The 20,794-nt window shown below is 44.6% G+C and overlaps 1 protein-coding gene across 2 annotated transcripts in view; it reads left to right on the plus strand.

Moving 5' to 3' along the window:
• The window catches only part of RASA2 (RAS p21 protein activator 2), a 216,491-nt gene that overhangs the window by 178,786 nt on the left and 16,911 nt on the right, over positions 1-20,794 (plus strand). Inside the window, exons 19-21 of one of the 2 annotated variants that reach the window (XM_030216595.1) lie at positions 556-662; positions 11,132-11,214; positions 14,185-14,393. In XM_030216595.1, coding sequence (XP_030072455.1) covers positions 556-662; positions 11,132-11,214; positions 14,185-14,393 — 399 coding nt within the window. The remainder of the gene's footprint in view (positions 1-555; positions 663-11,131; positions 11,215-14,184; positions 14,394-20,794) is intronic. The other variant, XM_030216596.1, reaches the window with a different exon arrangement.

Below are 20,794 nucleotides of genomic sequence, written 5' to 3' on the forward strand. Positions count from 1 at the left end.
ATTACACTGTAGCTTCATCGCATGCCCACTAGTCCTAGTATTTTTGGAAAGCGTAAACAGACGCTTCACATTTACCCGTTCACCAGCAGTTTAGAAGTCCCCTCACTCCCCAGTGAAACCTGCATTGAGCGTCAGCTACCCAGTATTCCCCTTCTTTCCCAGAACTCGCTCCCACAGGACCCCGGCCTCAGAGTCTTAAATACATGTGTATTCAGAATTTTATGTTAGTAGTACCACATTTGATTTACCTTAGTATCATTAATCACTTTGTTTGCTTTGAAAGGCAGTATAGTAAGCAAATAAAAATGGGACCCATGCAATGGAACAGGTGTGGGAGAGCATAGAATGTTGGTTGGACAGGGTAGAGTAGAGCTGTGCTGTGGGAGAGTGTATAAGAGTATAAATAGCATTTGTATCTGCCTTAATACTGCAAAAACACTTTTCCTTAACCACTTATTTGCTTTTGTATGTAAACTAATCAAAAAATTGCCCATAGATGACTTTGGGTTTGACTGAGCACTCTTCCCCCCCCCCCCCCCCCCCTATTTTCAACAGTGAAATGCTTAAAAGAGCTCAGGGAAGGAATCGAATTGGGAAAAAGAATTTCAAGAAACGATGGTTCTGTTTAACCAGCAGGGAACTCGCCTATCACAAACACCCAGGTACATGCAATTTTAATTTTATCTCTTTTTATGCTCTCCTAATTTTATGACTCTGGGATGTGGTATCACTTGCTGTGCCCTCTTTGACCTTGGCATTAGCAGTCTCTAAGGAGAAACTGGACAGGATGATTCACAAGATTACTTGGCAGCTTGAAGTAATTCAGTTTCAATGGCATCAATGTCTAAACTGAAGGTCATTCAGCTAATCCTTGACTTCTCTCCCATGCCTGTGGTACATAGGTGGTTGGTGTCTCAGCTATTTAGTGGGTAGAGCTAGGTAGGGCCGGCACAACCCAGTAAGCGTGGCAGGGGGGGAGGCGCAGACCTTTGGAGGGTGCCAAAACAAAACATGGAGCACTTCCCTGCTGCCTCCACCGCAGGTCCTTCTTCTACTGCCTCGTCCCGGAGTGCTGCTCTGCCGAATACCGCTGCCGCCACCATAGGTCCTTCTCCTGCCTCATCCCGCTTCTTCCTGATGTGTCTTGTACTTCCTGTGAGGCTGTTTGCCACAGGAGGGGACAATGCAGGAAGGTTCTGTAGGAGCAGTCATTCAGTTAACGCGTTAATGCTCCAGTATGTAAGTACATCGTTTAATCGTTTCCATTGCATTTCTACTGCAAGACTCGGCTACTTTTTTGGAGTGGTGGAAGCAATCTCTGACTATTCTGAGGAGATTCATTTTGAACTGTCTTTTCAACATGTGAAAGCCATATTCATGTAGTTCCTGTACATGTAGATGGTTTATAAATTTTGTCATCTTAATTGGAAAAGCTTTTTAAAGTTATTTTTTGAATTATTATTTCTTCCATCATCTTTATCAGCTGATTGGGGAGTAATGGAAGACCGCTTATTTAAAAGAGGTGAATTTTAAGCTTTCTTTTTTTCTCCTTATGAAGGCTGAACCTGTTTAACTCTTTACACATGTATGTAGATGGATTTAATGATCTTAAGTTAATAAGATTATGTGGTTATTTTTAAAGTTTTTTTTTTAAATCTGAGTGCTTCCATCATTTTCAGCTTATAGAGGTGAATTTTGAATTTTATGTTTTGAAGGTATGAATGCTTTCACATGTTTGGATGTTTGGACATTTATAGCTCAGCTGGAGGAAGTGTGTTAATTTTTTTTTCCGCCTGTAAGTGCTTACATCATTTTCAGGTGAACAGGGAGCAGTGCAAAGAATCTCAGCCTATTCTAAAGACATAAATCTTGGATTCATTCTTTTGAAGTTATGAGTGCTGTCCTTGTGTAGCTCTTTACATGTTTAGATGGTTTATATGTTCTCAGCTCAGTTGGAGGAGACTCTTTTTAGAAGCTGATTTTTTTTTTTATATTTATTAATATAGGTGCTTCCATGGTCACCTTCAGGAGAATGGGAAGTGGTGGAAGCAATGCCAACCTATTCTGAAGAGATTCACCCTCCTTTTTACTAAGCCGCATTAACAGCTGCCGTGCACTAATACCGACACTGTGCATTCATTTTGATTGGTCTGTTGGCATTGCCCATGGCAGCCGCTAGCGCGGCTTAGTAAACGGGGGGGGGGGGGGGGTCAGGGGTCAGTTTGATCTTTGTATGTTCAACTTATGTGGCTCTTTAAACGTTTACAGGGTCTGTATAGCTTGTCAGATCAATCTGAGCAGTGTGTTTTTTTTTGTTTTGGGTTTGTTTTTAAGTATTTGTGAATTATTAGTTCTTCCATCGTCTTTTCCAGCTGATCGGGGAGTAGTGGAAGTAATTTCAGATTATTCAGAAGAGGTCAATTTTGTGCTGTATATTTTCCATTTCTGAAGGTTGAATCCGTTTAGTTCAAGTCAATAAAATGATGTGGGGTTTCCTTAAGTTTTTGTTGTTTTGTTTTTTAAATATGAATGCTTCCATCCTCTTTTTCATGATAATGTCGAGTGGTGCAAGAAATCTCAGCTTATTCTGAAAAGGTTCAGGGCCCTATTTTACTAAGCTGCGCTGTAGGCACACACACCTTTTAGCACGCACTAAAAATTGGCACACGCTAACATTAGAAACACCCATAGGAACATAATGGGTGTTTCTATCGTAGCGCGTGCTAAAAGTTAGCGCGCCTACACCGCAGCTTAGTAAACAGGGCCTTCAGTATGAACTTTGTATTTTCCAGTTATGAAGTCCGTACCCATATAAGATTTTTAAATGTGTAGGTGGATTAAATGATCTCGGGTCAATAGGAGGATGTACTTTGTGAAAGTTGCTTTTCATGTCCGCTAGTTCTACCGCCTTTCCATCTCCGGAAAATGTTGGTTTGCGGATTAATACCTTTCAAATATTTGAATGCCTGTATCATATCACCCCTGTTTCTCCTTTCCTCCAGGGTATACATGTTCAGGTCAGCAAGTCTCTCATACGTCTTGTAACGCAAATCCCATACCATTCTCGTAGCTTTTCTTTGCACCGCTTCAATTCTTTTACATCCTTAGCAAGATAGTAAAGATAGTAAACAAGGAACAAAGGCCTGTGGCTCTCCAGGTGCCGCTACTGCTTCCTTGCTAGTCCTAGAAGTTTGCATCATAGGAGGTAGGACCGGCAGAGGATGCAGTAGTGATACTTGGAGAGTTGTGGTCCTGCATACTTTCACTTCTTGTTTGATGGTGTGGCCCCAGCAGAGGTGGAAACAGGATGAAGAAAGCCAAAAGGCGCTATACAGCAGCAGTGGCGTAGAAGTGTGGGAGAGAGGGGCAATGCAATATTAGGAAGACACTGATCCGGTGGACAAGAAAGGTTTCAGTTGGGGCTGTGGAAACTAAGAGTGGGACTTGGGGGTGACGAACTTAAGGTGTCAAAAACAGGTAGAAAAGTGATAGCAAAAGCCTGAAGTATACTTGGGTACATAGGGAGAGAAATGGCCAGCAAGTAAAAGAAAGCAATAGTGCCTCTTTATAAGTCTCTGAGACCCCATTTATAGTATTGTGTACAATTCTGGAGAGATGCCTTTAAGATATAAACAGGGTGGAATTGGTACGGAGGACAGATACTCAAAAAAGATATAGTAGAATTGGAAAAGGTACAGCGAAGGGCGACGAAAATGATAGTGGGGATGGGACGACTTTCCTATGAAGAGAGGCTGAGAAGGCTAGGGCTTTTCAGCTTGGAGAAGAGACGGCTGAGGGGAGATATGATAGAAGTGTATAAAATAATGAGTGGAATGGATCGGGTGGATGTGAAGCGACTGTTCACGCTATCCAAAAATACTAGGACTAGAGGGCATGAGTTGAAGCTACAGTGTGGTAAATTTAAAACGAATCGGAGAAAATTTTTCTTCACCCAACGTGTAATTAGACTCTGGAATTCGTTGCCGGAGAACGTGGTACGGGCGGTTAGCTTGACGGAGTTTAAAAAGGGGTTAGATAGATTCCTAAAGGACAAGTCCATAGACCGCTATTAAATGGACTTGGAAAAATTCCGCATTTTTAGGTATAACTTGTCTGGAATGTTTTTACGTTTAGGGAGCGTGCCAGGTGCCCTTGACCTGGATTGGCCACTGTCGGTGACAGGATGCTGGGCTAGATGGACCTTTGGTCTTTCCCAGTATGGCACTACTTATGTACTTATGTACTTATGTAAAGCATATAAGGACAGACTTCTCTTCCACCTTTCTTCCAAAGTATATATATTAAGATTTTTGATAGAGACATTTAAATGCCTCTTGTGCAGTAGTGCCATGGAGGTAATTGAAATGAAGAGGCATAGGATGAAGGTGAAAATATTTTTGATTTTATAAACATTAAAAGCTCATCTGTTAGCATTGACAATACACCCAATAAAGGCCTGCATGTCTACAAAACTGTTGCTAAAGCAAAATTGGTTGACACCTCTTCCCACTTTCATAAATATTATTAACCATTGCAGATGATATTTTACAAACAGTGTTTTGAATTCTGCAGTCATTCAAGAGCCAATAAGAATCTCTCCAATGAACACCTTCCAGTCGATCTATCTATTTAGACTTTCAGGTTCTAAAGCATTCAATTTAAATATCCGCTTTTGTTCTTGCACTGCGTCTTGCACTGGTGTTCTCCGTGTATGCTTTGTGGTATCTGATCCAAAACACTAGATTGCAGCGTGGAAAAGTTGTGCCATCTTTCCATACAATGAGGTGCTAGTGGGGCTTCTAACTTCTCTTTCCTCAGGCAGTACTTGTGTTCAGCTAAACATGATCTCAATTGTCTGGTAGTCATAAGTATATAAGTAATGCCACACTGGGAAAAGACCAAGGGTCCATCGAGCCCAGCATCCTGCCTACAACAGCGGCCAATCCAGGCCAAGGGCACCTGGCAAGCTTCCAAAACGTACAAACATTCTATACATGTTATTCCTGGAATAACGCCTCTGGAGGAAATCTCGTACTCATTCAGACTTCCTTCACTATAAATTCATGCTATCCTCCTTCCACTCCTCCCTATTCCTTGCAAAACAGGACTATTACACCCAATTGACCAATTCTCTCAGCTCCAACCCTTGTCGTCTCTTCGCCACCCTTAACTCTCTCCTCAAGGTGCCCCCCGCTCCCACTCCCCCCTCACTCTCTCCTCAATCACTGGCTGATTACTTCCACGACAAAGTGCAAAAGATCAACCTTGAATTCACTACCAAGCCATCACCCCCCACCCCCCCTCTTCACCCATTAACCCTCAACCAACCAACCCAGGCCACCGTCTCCTCCTTTCCTGAGATCACCGAGGATGAAACCTCCCGCCTTCTTTCCTCCTCGAAATGCACCACCTGTTCCTCTGATCCCATCCCCACCAACCTACTTAACACTATCGCCCATACTGTCAACCCCTCCATCTGTCGCATCCTTAACCTCTCTCTCTCCACTGCAACTCCCTGACACCTTCAAGCACGCCGTAGTCACACCTCTCCTCAAAAAACCATCACTCGACCCTACCTGCCCCTCCAACTATCGCCCCATCTCTCTCCTACCCTTCCTCTCCAAAATACTTGAGTGCGCCATTCACAGCCACTATCTTGATTTTCTCTCCTCTCATGCCATCCTCGACCCACTCCAGTCCGGTTTCCGCCCTCTCCACTCGACAGAAACAGCACTCTCTAAAGTCTGCAATGACCTGCTCCAGGCCAAATCCAGAGGCCACTACTCCATCCTCATCCTCCTCGATCTTTCTGCCGCTTTTGACACTGTCAATCACGATTTACTTCTCGCCATATTGGCCTCATTTGGGTTCCAGGGCTCTGTCCTCTCCTGGTTCTCCTCCTATCTCTCCCACCGCACATTCAGGGTGCACTCCCATGGATCTTCCTCCACTCCCATCCCGCTATCTGTTGGAGTTCCCCAGGGATCTGTTCTTGGACCCCTTCTCTTCTCTATCTACACTTCTTTCCTAGGCTCACTGATCTCATCTCATGGCTTCCAGTATCATCTTTACGCTGATGACACCCAGCTCTATCTCTCCACACCAGACATCACCGCAGAGACCCAGGCCAAGGTATCGGCCTGCCTATCCGACATTGCTGCCTGGATGTCCAACCGCCACCTGAAGCTGAACATGTCCAAGACCGAGCTCCTCGTCTTTCCACCTAAGCCCACTTCTCCTCTTCCCCCACTCTCTATCTCAGTTGATGGCACCCTCATCCTCCCCGTCTCATCTGCCCGCAACCTCGGGGTCATCTTCGACTCCTCACTCTCCTTCTCTGCGCATATCCAGCAGACTGCCAAAACCTGTCGCTTCTTCCTTTTCAACATCGACAAAATTCGCCCTTTCCTCTCTGAGCACACCACCCGAACTCTCATCCACGCTCTCATTACCTCTCGTCTCGACTACTGCAACTTGCTCCTCACTGGCCTCCCACTCAGCCATCTATCCCCCCTTCAATCCATTCAGAACTCTGCCGCACGTCTCATATTCCGCCAGAACCGATATACTCATATCACCCCTCTCCTCAAGTCGCTTCACTGGCTTCCAATCAGATACCGCATCCAATTCAAGCTTCTCCTCCTTACTTACAAATGCACTCACTCTGCTGCTCCACCCTACCTCTCTACCCTCATCTCCCCCTACGTTCCTGCCCGTAACCTCTGCTCACATGACAAATCCCTCCTCTCAGTACCCTTCTCCACCATTGCCAACTCCAGGCTCCGCTCGTTTTGCCTTGCCTCACCCTATGCCTGGAACAGTCTTCCTGAATCCCTACGCCAAGCCCCCTCCCTACCCATCTTCAAATCCTTGCTTAAAGCTCACCTCTTCAATGCTGCGTTCGGAACCTAACCTTTCGAACATATAGGTTGCCCCAATCTGTCTGACCTATCTGATTAACTGTACATTGTCTTTTTAGATTGTAAGCTCTTCGAGCAGGGACTGTCCTTCCATGTTAAATTGTACAGCGCTGTGTAACCCTAGTAGCGCTTTAGAAATGTTAAGTAGTAGTAGTAGAATTGTGGATTTTTCCCAAGTCCATTTAGTAGTGGACTTGTCCTTTAGGAAATCGTCTAACCCCTTTTTAAACTCTGTCAAGCTAACCGCCTTCACCACGTTCTCCGGCAATGAATTCCAGAGTTTAATTATGCGTTGGGTGAAGAAAGATTTTCTCCGATTTGTTTTAAATTTACTACACTGTAGTTTCATCGCATGACCCCTAGTCCTAGTATTTTTGGAAAGCGTGAACAGACGCTTCACATCCACCTGTTCCACTCCACTCATTATTTTATACCTATCATGTCTCCCCTCAGCCGTCTCTTCTCCAAGCTGAAAAGCCCTAGCCTCCTTAGTCTTTCTTCATAGAGAAGTCGTCCCATCCCTGCTATCATTTTAGTCGCCCTTCGCTGCACCTTTTCCAATTCTGCTATATCTTTCTTGAGATTCGGCGACCAGAATTGAACACAATACTCAAGTTGCGGTCGCACCATGGAGCGATATAACGGCATTATTACATCCTCACACCTGTTTTCCATACCTTTCCTAATAATACCCAACATTCTATTCTCTTTCCTAGCCACAGCAGCACACTGAGCAGAAGGTTTCAGTGTATTATAGACGACGACGACACCCAGATCCCTTTCTTGGTCCATAATTCCTAACGTGGAACCTTGCATGACGTAGCTATAATTCGGGTTCTTTTTTCCCACATGCATCACCTTACACTTGCTCACATTAAACGTCATCTGCCATTTAGCCGCCCAGTCTCCCAGTCCTGTAATTTTTCACAATCCTGTCGCGAGTTAACGACTTTGAATAACTTTGTGTCATCAGCAAATTTAATTACCTCGCTAGTTACTCCCATCTCTAAATCATTTATAAATATATTAAAAAGCAGCGGTCCGAGCACAGACCCCTGAGGAACCCCACTAACTACCCTTCTGTATTGTGAATACTGCCCATTTAACCCCACTCTGTTTCTTATCCTTCAACCAGTTTTTAATCCACAATAGGACATTTCCTCCTATCCCATGACCCTCCAATTTCCTCTGTAGCCTTTCGTAAGGTACCTTGTCAAACGACTTTTGAAAATCCAGATACACAATATCAACCGACTCCCCTTTGTCCACATGTTTGTTTACTCCTTCAAAGAACTGAAGTAAATTGGTCAAGCAAGATTTCCCCACACAAAAGCCGTGCTGACTTGGTCTCAGTAATCCATGTCCTTGGATGTGCTCTGTAATTTTGTTTTTAATAATAGCCTCTACCATTTTCCCCGGCACCGACGTCAGACTCACCGGTCTATAATTTCCCAGATCTCCCCTGGAACCTTTTTCAAAAAATCGGCGTTACATTGGCCACCCTCCAATCTTCCGGTACTACGCTCTATTTTAAGGATAAATTGCATATCACTAGCAGTAGCTCCGCAAGCTCATTTTTCAGTTCTGTCAGTACTCTAGGATGAATACCATCTGGTCCAGGAGATTTGCTACTCTTCAGTTTGCTGAACTGCCCCATTATGTCCTCCAGGTTTACCGTCTTTCCTACATATACTTTATTGAATGAGCAAAAACATATATGTAAACAACAAAAGTAGAGCTGCAAGTAGTTTTTAATGGTATATAGGTTTATCAACTTTAGTTTATTGTATGTTTAAGTTGAGATATACTGCCTATCTAAGGAAATCTAGGTAGCTTACAATAAAAATATAAAGTACATACATTTTTTTAAAACTGTGATGTGGAGATGGGTTACTCTAATACCGCAACTGAATCTCAATAAGATGTTTGAGTATTCTGCATCATAGGTGAGCCATAATTAAAAGGGGATCTGAGCTAGGGAAAAATAGCCTTGCTCTTCAGGAGATTTAGTTTGAGACAATTAGAATCAAGCCATTTGGCTACCAGTTCGAGTTTAGGTGAAATAGTGGGCATCATATTTATAGTATTGCAATCCAGTGCAAATAGGAGCTGAATATCATGTACAGTGGGGGAAATAAGTATTTGATCCCTTGCTGATTTTGTAAGTTTGCCCACTGACAAAGACATGAGCAGCCCATAATTGAAGGGTAGGTTATTGGTAACAGTGAGAGATAGCACATCACAAATTAAATCCGGAAAATCACATTGTGGAAAGTATATGAATTTATTTGCATTCTGCAGAGGGAAATAAGTATTTGATCCCCCACCAACCAGTAAGAGATCTGGCCCCTACAGACCAGGTAGATGCTCCAAATCAACTCGTTACCTGCATGACAGACAGCTGTCGGCAATGGTCACCTGTATGAAAGACACCTGTCCACAGACTCAGTGAATCAGTCAGACTCTAACCTCTACAAAATGGCCAAGAGCAAGGAGCTGTCTAAGGATGTCAGGGACAAGATCATACACCTGCACAAGGCTGGAATGGGCTACAAAACCATCAGTAAGACGCTGGGCGAGAAGGAGACAACTGTTGGTGCCATAGTAAGAAAATGGAAGAAGTACAAAATGACTGTCAATCGACAAAGATCTGGGGCTCCACGCAAAATCTCACCTCGTGGGGTATCCTTGATCATGAGGAAGGTTAGAAATCAGCCTACAACTACAAGGGGGGAACTTGTCAATGATCTCAAGGCAGCTGGGACCACTGTCACCACGAAAACCATTGGTAACACATTACGACATAACGGATTGCAATCCTGCAGTGCCCGCAAGGTCCCCCTGCTCCGGAAGGCACATGTGACGGCCCGTCTGAAGTTTGCCAGTGAACACCTGGATGATGCCGAGAGTGATTGGGAGAAGGTGCTGTGGTCAGATGAGACAAAAATTGAGCTCTTTGGCATGAACTCAACTCGCCGTGTTTGGAGGAAGAGAAATGCTGCCTATGACCCAAAGAACACCGTCCCCACTGTCAAGCATGGAGGTGGAAATGTTATGTTTTGGGGGTGTTTCTCTGCTAAGGGCACAGGACTACTTCACCGCATCAATGGGAGAATGGATGGGGCCATGTACCGTACAATTCTGAGTGACAACCTCCTTCCCTCCGCCAGGGCCTTAAAAATGGGTCGTGGCTGGGTCTTCCAGCACGACAATGACCCAAAACATACAGCCAAGGCAACAAAGGAGTGGCTCAGGAAGAAGCACATTAGGGTCATGGAGTGGCCTAGCCAGTCACCAGACCTTAATCCCATTGAAAACTTATGGAGGGAGCTGAAGCTGCGAGTTGCCAAGCGACAGCCCAGAACTCTTAATGATTTAGAGATGATCTGCAAAGAGGAGTGGACCAAAATTCCTCCTGACATGTGTGCAAACCTCATCATCAACTACAGAAGACGTCTGACCGCTGTGCTTGCCAACAAGGGTTTTGCCACCAAGTATTAGGTCTTGTTTGCCAGAGGGATTAAATACTTATTTCCCTCTGCAGAATGCAAATAAATTCATATACTTTCCACAATGTGATTTTCCGGATTTAATTTGTGATGTGCTATCTCTCACTGTTACCAATAACCTACCCTTCAATTATGGGCTGCTCATGTCTTTGTCAGTGGGCAAACTTACAAAATCAGCAAGGGATCAAATACTTATTTCCCCCACTGTACATATATGTTAAAATGTAATATCCAGTGACTGAAGCAACAAAGCAAGTGGAGTTAAAAAAAAATATATGTGTGTGTACATATGTATGTGTGTATGTATGTATATATATATGTATGTATAAAAAAAGAATAGAACCAAGGATAGAAAAGTGTATTCATATGTTGGGACATGTGGTACCATATGCAGAAAAATGGTTGATCTACCCTAAGTCCAAATGTTAACCCTTTCACTGATTGATTTCAGTAAAGCTGGTTTGAGTTTTTGGTAAGAATTTTGTATGTGAATAGTGTACTCTGAAGAGCTGACTGAAAAGCCATGGTTGTTATGCTTTTTCAAAATAAGTTAAAAAAAAAAAAAAAAAAAAAGGGTGTGGTTTGAGCTGATGTTCAGAGCTTCATGACTTTCATATGCCCACAAGTGACAGCATAATAAAGCATGAGAAAAAAAAACTCCATTTAACCTGTCTAATCATAATCTCTAATTTCTTTATACAGAAAAGGAGCCAGTGTACAGTATTTCAATCAAAAACATCCTTGCTGTTGAAAGACTTGATGAGAGCTCTTTCAATAGGAAAAATGTAAGTCACACTGAAAGCAGTTTTATCTTTCTTTCATTGTTCAGAAGAAGAAGAATAGAACTGTATTCATATGTTTAAATAAGTATCTTATATACACTGAGGGAATTGCTTAATCTTGTGCCTTTTATATTAGAAGTGTAGCCCTTCTCTATGGGAAGTTTCATTTTCTTCCTAGTTTGGTTTAGTCTTTTGGTATTTCTGCTACAGTCCTTATTTATGTGGGCTTTAGGGTTTTACTTTTAGATTATGCTTTAATGAATATTTTATCGTATATTTTTTCCTTTAATTTACTTACCAAAGAAGTCAGACTTCACGACCTGTAGTTCCCAACCTTTTTACTCTTTTGTGGAGAGAACCACTCCCGACTGTAGAGAAGCATTGAAAAGATCAACTGGCGGAACCACTAGAACGTCCCTAAGTTCTTTTCAGTACTCTCGGATGTATGCCGTCTGGCCCCATCAATTTGTCCACCTTTAGTTTAGCCAGCTCCTAACAAACACAGTCCTCTGATGTTCAGGGACTATCACCCCTCCGTTCCTATTTATATTGGTGGGAGGCGGAGCTGGTGGTTTGAAGGCGGGGATAGTGCTGGGCAGACTTATACGGTCTGTGCCAGGGTTGGTGGTTGGGAGGCGGGGAAAATACTGGGCAGACTTGTACGTTCTGTGCCCTGAAGAGGACAGGTACAAATCAAGGTAGGGTATACACAAAAAGTAGCACAATTGTAATATAGTACCTTTTTTCTTGTATTTCTTATATGGCAATATTTTTGTTTGCATTTTAACTTGTCTTTTCAAGCATTCTCATAAATACTTTGTCATAAATACCTTTGGTTTTCTTTAATGCAGATGTTATGAAATGGTTAGTGAATTTGAAATCTGGAACCCCATCAGTATCATTTACTTAGTTGTTTATGATATGGTATTTTGAAGTCATTCTGAATCTTCATATTTAGAAGGATATCTGTAAAACAAGTGCACAAGCAACAAATTGCATTTTGCTATCTCACACCAGGAAGATGGCTTTGTTCAGCATATTATTGTCACAGGCAGGATAAAATCATACTTACCGATAGGAGCACAATTCTCATGGCCATATTACTTCTATATGGTACTTTCCATTAGAGTACAAAAGATGATGATATCTATATGAACTGTATGGTCTCATTCATGCCATGTATTCATTTTATTCCCTTCAAAGATATTTCAACCTATAAAGACTTAACACACTATTTTCAACAAGTTTAGGTTCCATCAACACTCCTGAGTTTTCCTTTAAATTTTTAAAAGCAATAAGGCAGTCATTTATTAAGTCAGGGTCTCTGGTGTCAACCATAATTCTGTGCCCTGGAAAGGGCCTATAAATGTCACTCTTTCCCATCTGAAGCCAGGGGCTTAACCAGTTCTGGATGTGGTGGCTGTCCTGTGGTGCATTTACACCTCTTGCCCCCTAGCTAATTCACTCTTCCTATGCTGCGTTGGTGGCAGAAAAAGGACCTTGAGGCATGAGAGATTTGCATACATTGCTTCCCTGGTATACAAATCTATTTCATGCATATGCATTAAGGATATCCTGAACACCTGATTGGCTGGGTGTACCCTGAGGACTGGATTGAGAAGCAGTAGTCTAGTTGACACTCCTCCTTTTTCTCTCCCCGGACCAAGACACAAAAAGCCCTGGTAGCCTAGTGGACCCCTCCCCCCCCTTCCACTGCCTCCCCAGACCCACCTCAAAGAGTGCAAAGTCAAGACCAATGGTCACTTATTTCTCCCTCCTGGCATTTCCATTATTCAAACTTGGATGCACACTAGGGGCCAGTCTACCGACTGACTACTAGCAGTGCATCAGGATGCACAGCTAGTACTCTGGCACTGCCATTGTGAATGATGATGGCACCAGAGTCAAGGGCAAGTGGGCATCACTTCTGCCTTTTCACTCTTTGGGGTGGGTGTTGAGGGCCTTGGGTCTCCACTAGACTACTGGGAATTTATTTTCTATGTCAGGGGCAGAGAGGGAGGGAATGGGGGGCATGTACTAGACTACTGGGGCTTTTTGTGTGTTGAAGGAAGGGAAGGGCTTATTGTGGGGGAGGGAAGGAGGAGAAGTCCATTAGACTATGAGTTAATTTTGGAATGTGAAGGAAAAGGAATGCAGATCCAGTGCTTTCTCTCTCTTTCTCTCTCTTGTCAGTGTGTGTGAGCCAGTCCCCCCCACCCCCCCATTCACTACCAGGAAAGGGGACATTTTAGCAGTGAGTGCAGATTACTTTGGTGGCATGCACTGTTTTGTCTGATTCTTCAGTGCAGCAGTAATTTGCATGCTCATGTTAGAAGCCATACACTTGGTGCATGTCTTCTTGTATAACCCCCGAATCAGTGGAAGCAGGTTCTAACCAGAGCCTTTGTTTTCCTTCTGTCATCATTGCTATCTGGGTTCTAGGCATGTTAGGTAGTAGAATATTGTAGGCGGTGTTAGTTGTATAGTATTCCTTACAACATATTCCTTGACTGAGATGACTGGACCATTCCAATTGACCAGTGATAACTGAATTTCAGCTTACATTTTTAATATCCCTATGTTTCTTTTTCACTTCACCATATCAAATTGTTCAGTAATTATTTTTACATTTTAATGAGGTTAGTGGAATGAGAGCTACTCTGCATCTTAATATAGACTTACTACTCTTATTGTTTTTACCTATTCTTTTTTTTACTTCGCATATTTATTTGGTTTGTTAGACCATTTTGGCAGGCTTTATGGCCGGGCTAGTACAGGTAATGATTTATCACCACTAGCATGGTGCACCTGGTTTCTGTTGTTCAGGGTGTGAATTTACAAATTGTTACTAGTTTGTTGTCTTCGCTCACCAGAAGAATGGTGCAGGCCACAGATATAACCCCATCACTATGTTTTGTTTGAATTGATCTGAGAGCTGTAGTACTGATGAAATGAAATCCTTTTTCTGCACAGATGTTTCAGGTGATACACACTGAGAAACCTCTTTATGTTCAAGCAAATAATTGTGTGGAGGCGAGTGAATGGATAGAAATCCTCAGCAGGGTAAGCCGGTGTAATCACCGAAGACTGAGTGTTTATCATCCCTCTGCTTATCTGAATGGGAACTGGCTTTGCTGCAAGGGCAACTCTGAGAACACACTAGGCTGCACTCAATGTACTGCGTAAGTAGATTAAGTAAAGAATGTCATGTTACTTGAAATGAAAATACAGATGTCTTTACAGTCCGTTTTTATTTACCTTTTTTTTTTTTTTATAACAATAATACTATTGTTACTGGATTTCTCAGCAATCTGGAAAGGGATGGTGAATAAAACTGAAAATACTATAATGCCTTTGTATCGATCCATGGTGTGTCCACAGCTTGAGTATTGCGTTCAGTTCTGATCACCGTATCTCAAAAAAGATTTAGCAGAATTAGAAAATGTTCAAAGAAGAGCAACTAAAATGATAAAAAGAGAATGGAACTCCTCTCATATGTGGAAAGGCTAAAGAGGTTAGGGCTCTTCATTTTGGAAAAGAGATGGCAGAGAGGAGATGTGATTGAGGTCTACAAAATTCTGAGTAAATCGATTTTTTTTTATTTATTTATTTTTTTTTAATGCTCGTTCCAAAAGTACAGAGACTAGGGGACACTGTCGCGTCCCGCGCTCCTACCTGCTCTTCCGCCGCGGGGGGCAGGAGCCAGCGTCCTCCGCGGCGCGAGATGGCGGCCCGGAGGCTCCAGCGTGGGGGCGGGCGCTGCCGCGGAAATGGTGGGTCGGGCCGAGACCGGCGATGGCGACCACCGGTCTCTCGCCGGGTGTGGAGGCGAGGTTCGCGCCGCCCAAGATGGTGGCGCTAGTATGCTAGGGTCGGTGTCTCCCTCGCTCCAGAGCCGGGGGCCCTGGAGCTCCGCCTACACAGCGCCGGATTGGAGGGCCGAGGCAGTGGCTCCACCTTGGAGATCGGGCAGAGCCAATCCGAAGGGCTCTGCTGATGCCCGGGGCCGGATTGGTGGTTCTCTCCCTCGAGGGTGGGGCGGCTAATGGGGCTCGATATTTAAAGGCGGAATCTATGCTGATACGTTGCTTCAGGTTCTGTTCCCGAAGCCCGCTCCATGGTTCCGTGTTGTTACTTCCTGGTCCTGTCCAGAGACTTGCCTTGAACCTGACTGCTGCTTGCTAGTGCCTACACCTCCCGACTCCAGCCTGGTCAGTCCGAAAACCCCGCGGTTCCAGCAGTCCCACTGACCGCCTGCAGCTGGGGGGCTCAACCTCTGGTGAACGGCGGTCGCCTCGGGTGAAGATTCGGGGTTGCTCGGCTGTCCTTTGAGGTCCTTCGGACCTTACGGGACCTAAGGGCTCACTGACATTGTGGACAAGACAGACACTCAAGGAAGTTACATGGAAATACTTTTAAAACAAATAGGAGGATATATTTTTTCACTCAATGAATAGTTAAGCTCTGGAACTGTTCGCCGGAGGAGGTGGTAACAGCAGTTAGCATATCTGGGTTTAAAAAAGGTTTGGACAAATTCCTGGAGGAAAGGTCCATAGTCTGCTATTGAGACAGACGTGGGAAGCAACTTCTTACAATGGGATTTGTAGTATGGAGTGTTGCCATGATTTGAGTTTCTGCCAGGTACTTGTGACCTGGCTTGGCCACTATTTAGAAAACAGAATACTGGGCTAGATGGACCATTGGTCTGATCCAGTATGGCTACTCTTATGTTCTATGGGTGGTTCATTACATGGTACAAATCCAACTTCTCAGACAACAAACAGTTCTGTTCAGTAACAGCACTGAACTGCAGGGTGCCACAGGGATCCATCCCTTTATCGTTTTAGTCGCTCTTCTTTGAACCTTTTCTAATTCTACTATATCTTTTTTGAGATACAACAACCAGAACTGAATGCAATGCTCAAGGTGAGGTTGCACCATGGAGCAATGCGGACACATTATAGTATTTTCGGTCTTATTCACTATCCCTTTCCTAATAATTCCTAGCATCCTGTTTGGTTTTTTGGCCACCGCTGCACATTGAGCAGAAGGATTCAGCATATTATCTAAAGCGTCGCCTAGATCTTTTTCTTGGCTACTGACTCCCAAAGTGGTCCCTAGCATCAGGTAACTATGATTCGGACTATTCTTTCCAACGTTCATCACCTTGCATTTGTCCACATTAAATTTCTTCTGTCATTTGGATGCCCTGTCTTCCAATTTCCTAAGGTCTTCCTGTAATATTTCATAGTCCGCACATGTTTTAACAACCTTGAATAGTTTTGTGTTATCTGCAAATTAATCACCTCACTCGTTATTCCGATTTCCATATTATTTATAAATATGTCGAACAGCACCGGTCCCAGTACTGATCTCTGCGGCACACCATTGAGAGAAACGACCATTTAACCCTCCCTATTTTTTCTTTCCAGAAACCAATTCCTAATCCACACCAGCCCATTGCCTCCTATCCCATGACTCTATATTTTCTCATGAGGAACTTCTGAAAATCTAGGTACTCGGCATCAAGTAGCTCACCTTTATCCACATATTTATTCATGCCTTCAAAGAAATGAAGCAAATTGGCGAGTCAAGATTTCCCTCGGCTGAGCCCATGCTGACTCTGTCCCATTAAACCATTTTTGTCTACGTGTTGTGTAATTTTATTTTTAATCATAGTTTCTGCTATTTTGCCCGGCACTGACACCAGGCTTACCAGTTTGTAATTTCCTAGATCACCCTTTGAACCCTTTTTAAAAATCAGTTTCACATTGGCCACCCTCCGATCTTCAGGTACTATGGACGATTTTAACAACAGGTTATATATTACTAACAGCAGATCAGTAATTTCATGCTTGAGTTCTTTGGATGTATGCTATCGGGTCCAGGTGATTTACTACTCTTTAATTTGTGTATTTGGCTCAGTACGTCTTCCAGGTTCACAGAGATGCCCTTCCTTTCCTGTGCATAATCACCCTTGAAGACAGTTTTCACTACCTGAATTCAAAATGCCATTTTGGAAATATGAGCTCCCCCCCCTCCCCCCCCCAAAAAAGAAGGTGGTCAGGAATCTTGGAATACTGCTAGATACCAACAACAATGGTCCATGCTGTGATAACATCGTGATTGGATTACTGTAATGCCCTGTACATTGGTTAAACCAAAAGGTTTGCAGCAACTCCAACTAATTCAGAATGTTGAGGCATGATGGAGGGCTGCAGGTGACATGATCACATTGTACCTTCCTGTAAAAACTACATTGGCTAACAGTAGTACCTTACAGGGCCAAATTTAACGCTCTTATCTTTGATTTTCAAGGTCCTCAGACAAAATGGGTCAGAGTACTTAATATGTTGGAGGTCTCAAAAGTGTGTAGAAGGCTAATGTCCTATCAAGGGCCAAAATCAAAAGAAATTGCATGATGTGATTGAACCCTGCTAGCAAGCCACCTCTAAAACTCACTCCCAGAAAGGTTCTGCTGAACTCAAGACTACCTCTATATCAGGAAGCAGGTGATAGCCTGGCTCTTTTCCCATGTGGTGTAGGAGAGGTAACAAGTTTGGTTACTAAGTTTGATGACCTAATTAAGATCGTGGACTCCATTAAAATTCACCTTAACCAGTTAGGTCAGGCCAGTACAGGGTGATACAAGATCATTGCAAGAACTTAAAATGACTGCAATAAAAGACAACATGATGCTTCATAGAAAAATAAAACAGATGGAGAACGTTAATCGCCGCTTGAATCTTTGTTTGCTTAATTTCCCTAGGTCTCCTGGGGTTATGCCGCTAGATCTTTTAAAGAGATTTTTGGTAGAAAATTTTAATTTTCTTCGGATGCGATGCCTCCTATTAACAAGATAGGTTATTTACCTTCTAAAGCTCCTGGAGGATAAAGGTGAAGATAAGGGAGAAGATTAAAAAAGCTGAAATTGACTTATCTATTGATGTGAATAATATTTCAGTGATTTTGGAACAGTCTATATCTGAAGCTAGAGAGAGGACTACGTTGCTAGTATCTTGTCTTTGAGTAGGATGTGAAAACGGTTTTAAGACTTTTTCAAGCAGTCTAAAGCTCCATTTGGCGGACAGAAGATTTGGATTTATCCTGATGTTTCAAAGACTAAGCAGGAACGAAGAAAGAAGTTTGAGACAAATTTTATAAATTGGAACGTCCTTCTTACTGGCATATCCCTGCAATTGCATGATCAACTTTGGAGGCTCTAAATATACCTTTTATGCTCCAGAGCAGCTTAAGGCTTTTCTTGACATGAAAAAATTAGTTTGATTGTTGTTGGATGTAATAGTAATTTCCATATCATCAAGCTGATCAATCCATAGACTGGTGGGTTGTGTCCATCTACCAGCAGGTGGAGATAGAGAGCAAACTTTTGCCTCCCTATATGTGGTCATGTGCTGCCGGAAACTCCTCAGTATGTTCTCTATCTCAGCAGGTGGTGGTCACACACAGCAGCAGCTCTGGCTAGGCCTCCAAGCCTAATTCTTAGGTTTTGTTGAGTGCCTGGGGTTGAGGGCTCTTTTGAGCAAGTGCAAACCTGGTGGTGCCAGGTCCCTCCTTTTCTCCCCCCTCCCGCTGGCTCCGTTAAAAAAAAAAAAAAAATTTTGAACGTCCTTAAAGGCGTTTATTTCGACGTTTATTTAAACGTTTATTGCAGCTACTCACTGGGACACCAGGTCGTTACAGCTCGGAGCGGACAGCAGGTAATTTTTACCTTTTTATAGCGGGCAGGGGGTTCCCCGATTCTTCTCCTCGTGGCATATGGCGTCGGAGGGCGAGGGCGCAAAGAGTCGCTCCCCGGATCGCTTGAGCGCTTCTAGAGGGGATGCGGGGGTCTTAAAGCCTGATTCGCCCTTGTTGGGTGACAGTTTCGTGACCGATGAATGTCCCGGTCCTTCCTCCAGCGTGGCAGTTTTTCCCGCCATAAACGCCCATCCCCCGCTCCTCGCCTCCGCCATCTTGGCAGGCCACGCGGCTCGGACGGCTTCTTCTTGGGCCGCCCTTGAGGTTGGAGACATTAATGCCATGAACGCCCTTAATTTGGGCGACGGCACAAAAGCGGCTAAAATTAAGCGCCGTTCTTCCCGCGCGGCTCCTTCGCGGAGTGTCGCGCCGGACGCCATTTTGGATGCGCAGCATGTCTCTCCCCCGCTCTTGCGAGCGCCGGTTGAGGGTGCGTCTAGGGCTGTAGCCCAGGCTGCGGAAGTGCACAGTCTGGGGGTTTTTTCCCCCGAGTTTGTTTTGCTGCTGCATCAGGCCTTCCTTATGCAAAACGCTGCCCCTGCTCCCTCGTCTGGAAAAGAGGTTGAGGTTCCCAGAGGTAAACGCCCTCGGGTTGATTCTCAGGCCTTGGAGGACTTTGTCTCCTCCGATGTAGATGAGGGCAGCGTATCTGAGTTCTCCCAACGGTCCTTTGCGGATTCCTTGGAGGAGACGGATCCCCGCTCGGATGGAGCGGATGACCCCTCTGCAGCGCGGCTTTTTAGCTCAGAGGATTTGCCCAACCTGTTGATACAGGCCATGGACACTTTGAAGATTTCCTCTCCGGAGGACGTCTCTCCCTCAGCCCCTGTTGGCTCTTCCATTATGCTGGGGACGAAGCGCCCGCCTAGAACCTTCCACGTGCATGATGCCATGCACACCTTAATTTCGGCTCAATGGGATGTCCCGGAAGCGAGCCTTAAAGTGGCTAGGGCTATGTCCCGCCTCTATCCTTTGACTGAAAGTGAACGTGAGGCCTATCTGTGGCCTACCGTGGATTCTTTAATCACTGCGGTGACTAAGAAAACGGCGTTGCCGGTGGAAGGTGGCACGGCCCTAAAGGACGCCCAAGACAGAAGATTGGAGGCGGCCTTAAGGTCGTCCTTTGAGGCGGCTGCTTTAAGTTTGCAGGCCTCAGTTTGCGGCTCCTATGTGGCCAGGGCGTGCCTGACGATGGTGCAGCGGGCTTCCCCCTCGGATCATTCCTTGAGGGCTGATTGGCCGGCCCTGGAATCGGGCTTAGCCTATTTGGCAGACTTGCTGTATGATGTCTTGAGAGCCTCAGCTAAGGGCATGGCTCAGACAGTCTCTGCGCGGCGGTGGCTTTGGCTGAAACATTGGTCTGCTGACCACGCCTCTAAATCCCGCCTGGCTAGATTGCCTTTTAAAGGCAAGCTGCTCTTTGGGGTCGAGCTGGACAAAATCGTGAGCGATCTCGGCATGTCTAAGGGCAAGAAGTTACCAGAGGTCAGGGCTCGGGCTAGTACTCGCCCCGGTACCTCCAGAGGACGGTTTCAGGAAGCCCGTTGGTACCGCCCGGGCAGGTCGGGCTCCTCTGCCCCCTCTTCCTTCAAGAGGAACTTCTCCCCCAAGCAGCATTCCTTTCGCAGAGACTGCCGTCCCGGAGGTGCTCCCTCCGGTCCTCCCTCCGGTCCTCCCCCAGGGTCGCGTACCCAATGACGGGGCCTTGGTCCACGCCCCAGTGCAGATTGGAGGACGGCTGTCCTCGTTTCTGGGCGAGTGGACCACAATAACTTCAGACGCTTGGGTGCTGGAAGTCATCAGAGACGGCTACAAGCTAGAG

Source organism: Microcaecilia unicolor, chromosome 10, assembly GCF_901765095.1.
Source record: "Microcaecilia unicolor chromosome 10, aMicUni1.1, whole genome shotgun sequence".
Lineage (NCBI taxonomy): Eukaryota > Metazoa > Chordata > Amphibia > Gymnophiona > Siphonopidae > Microcaecilia > Microcaecilia unicolor.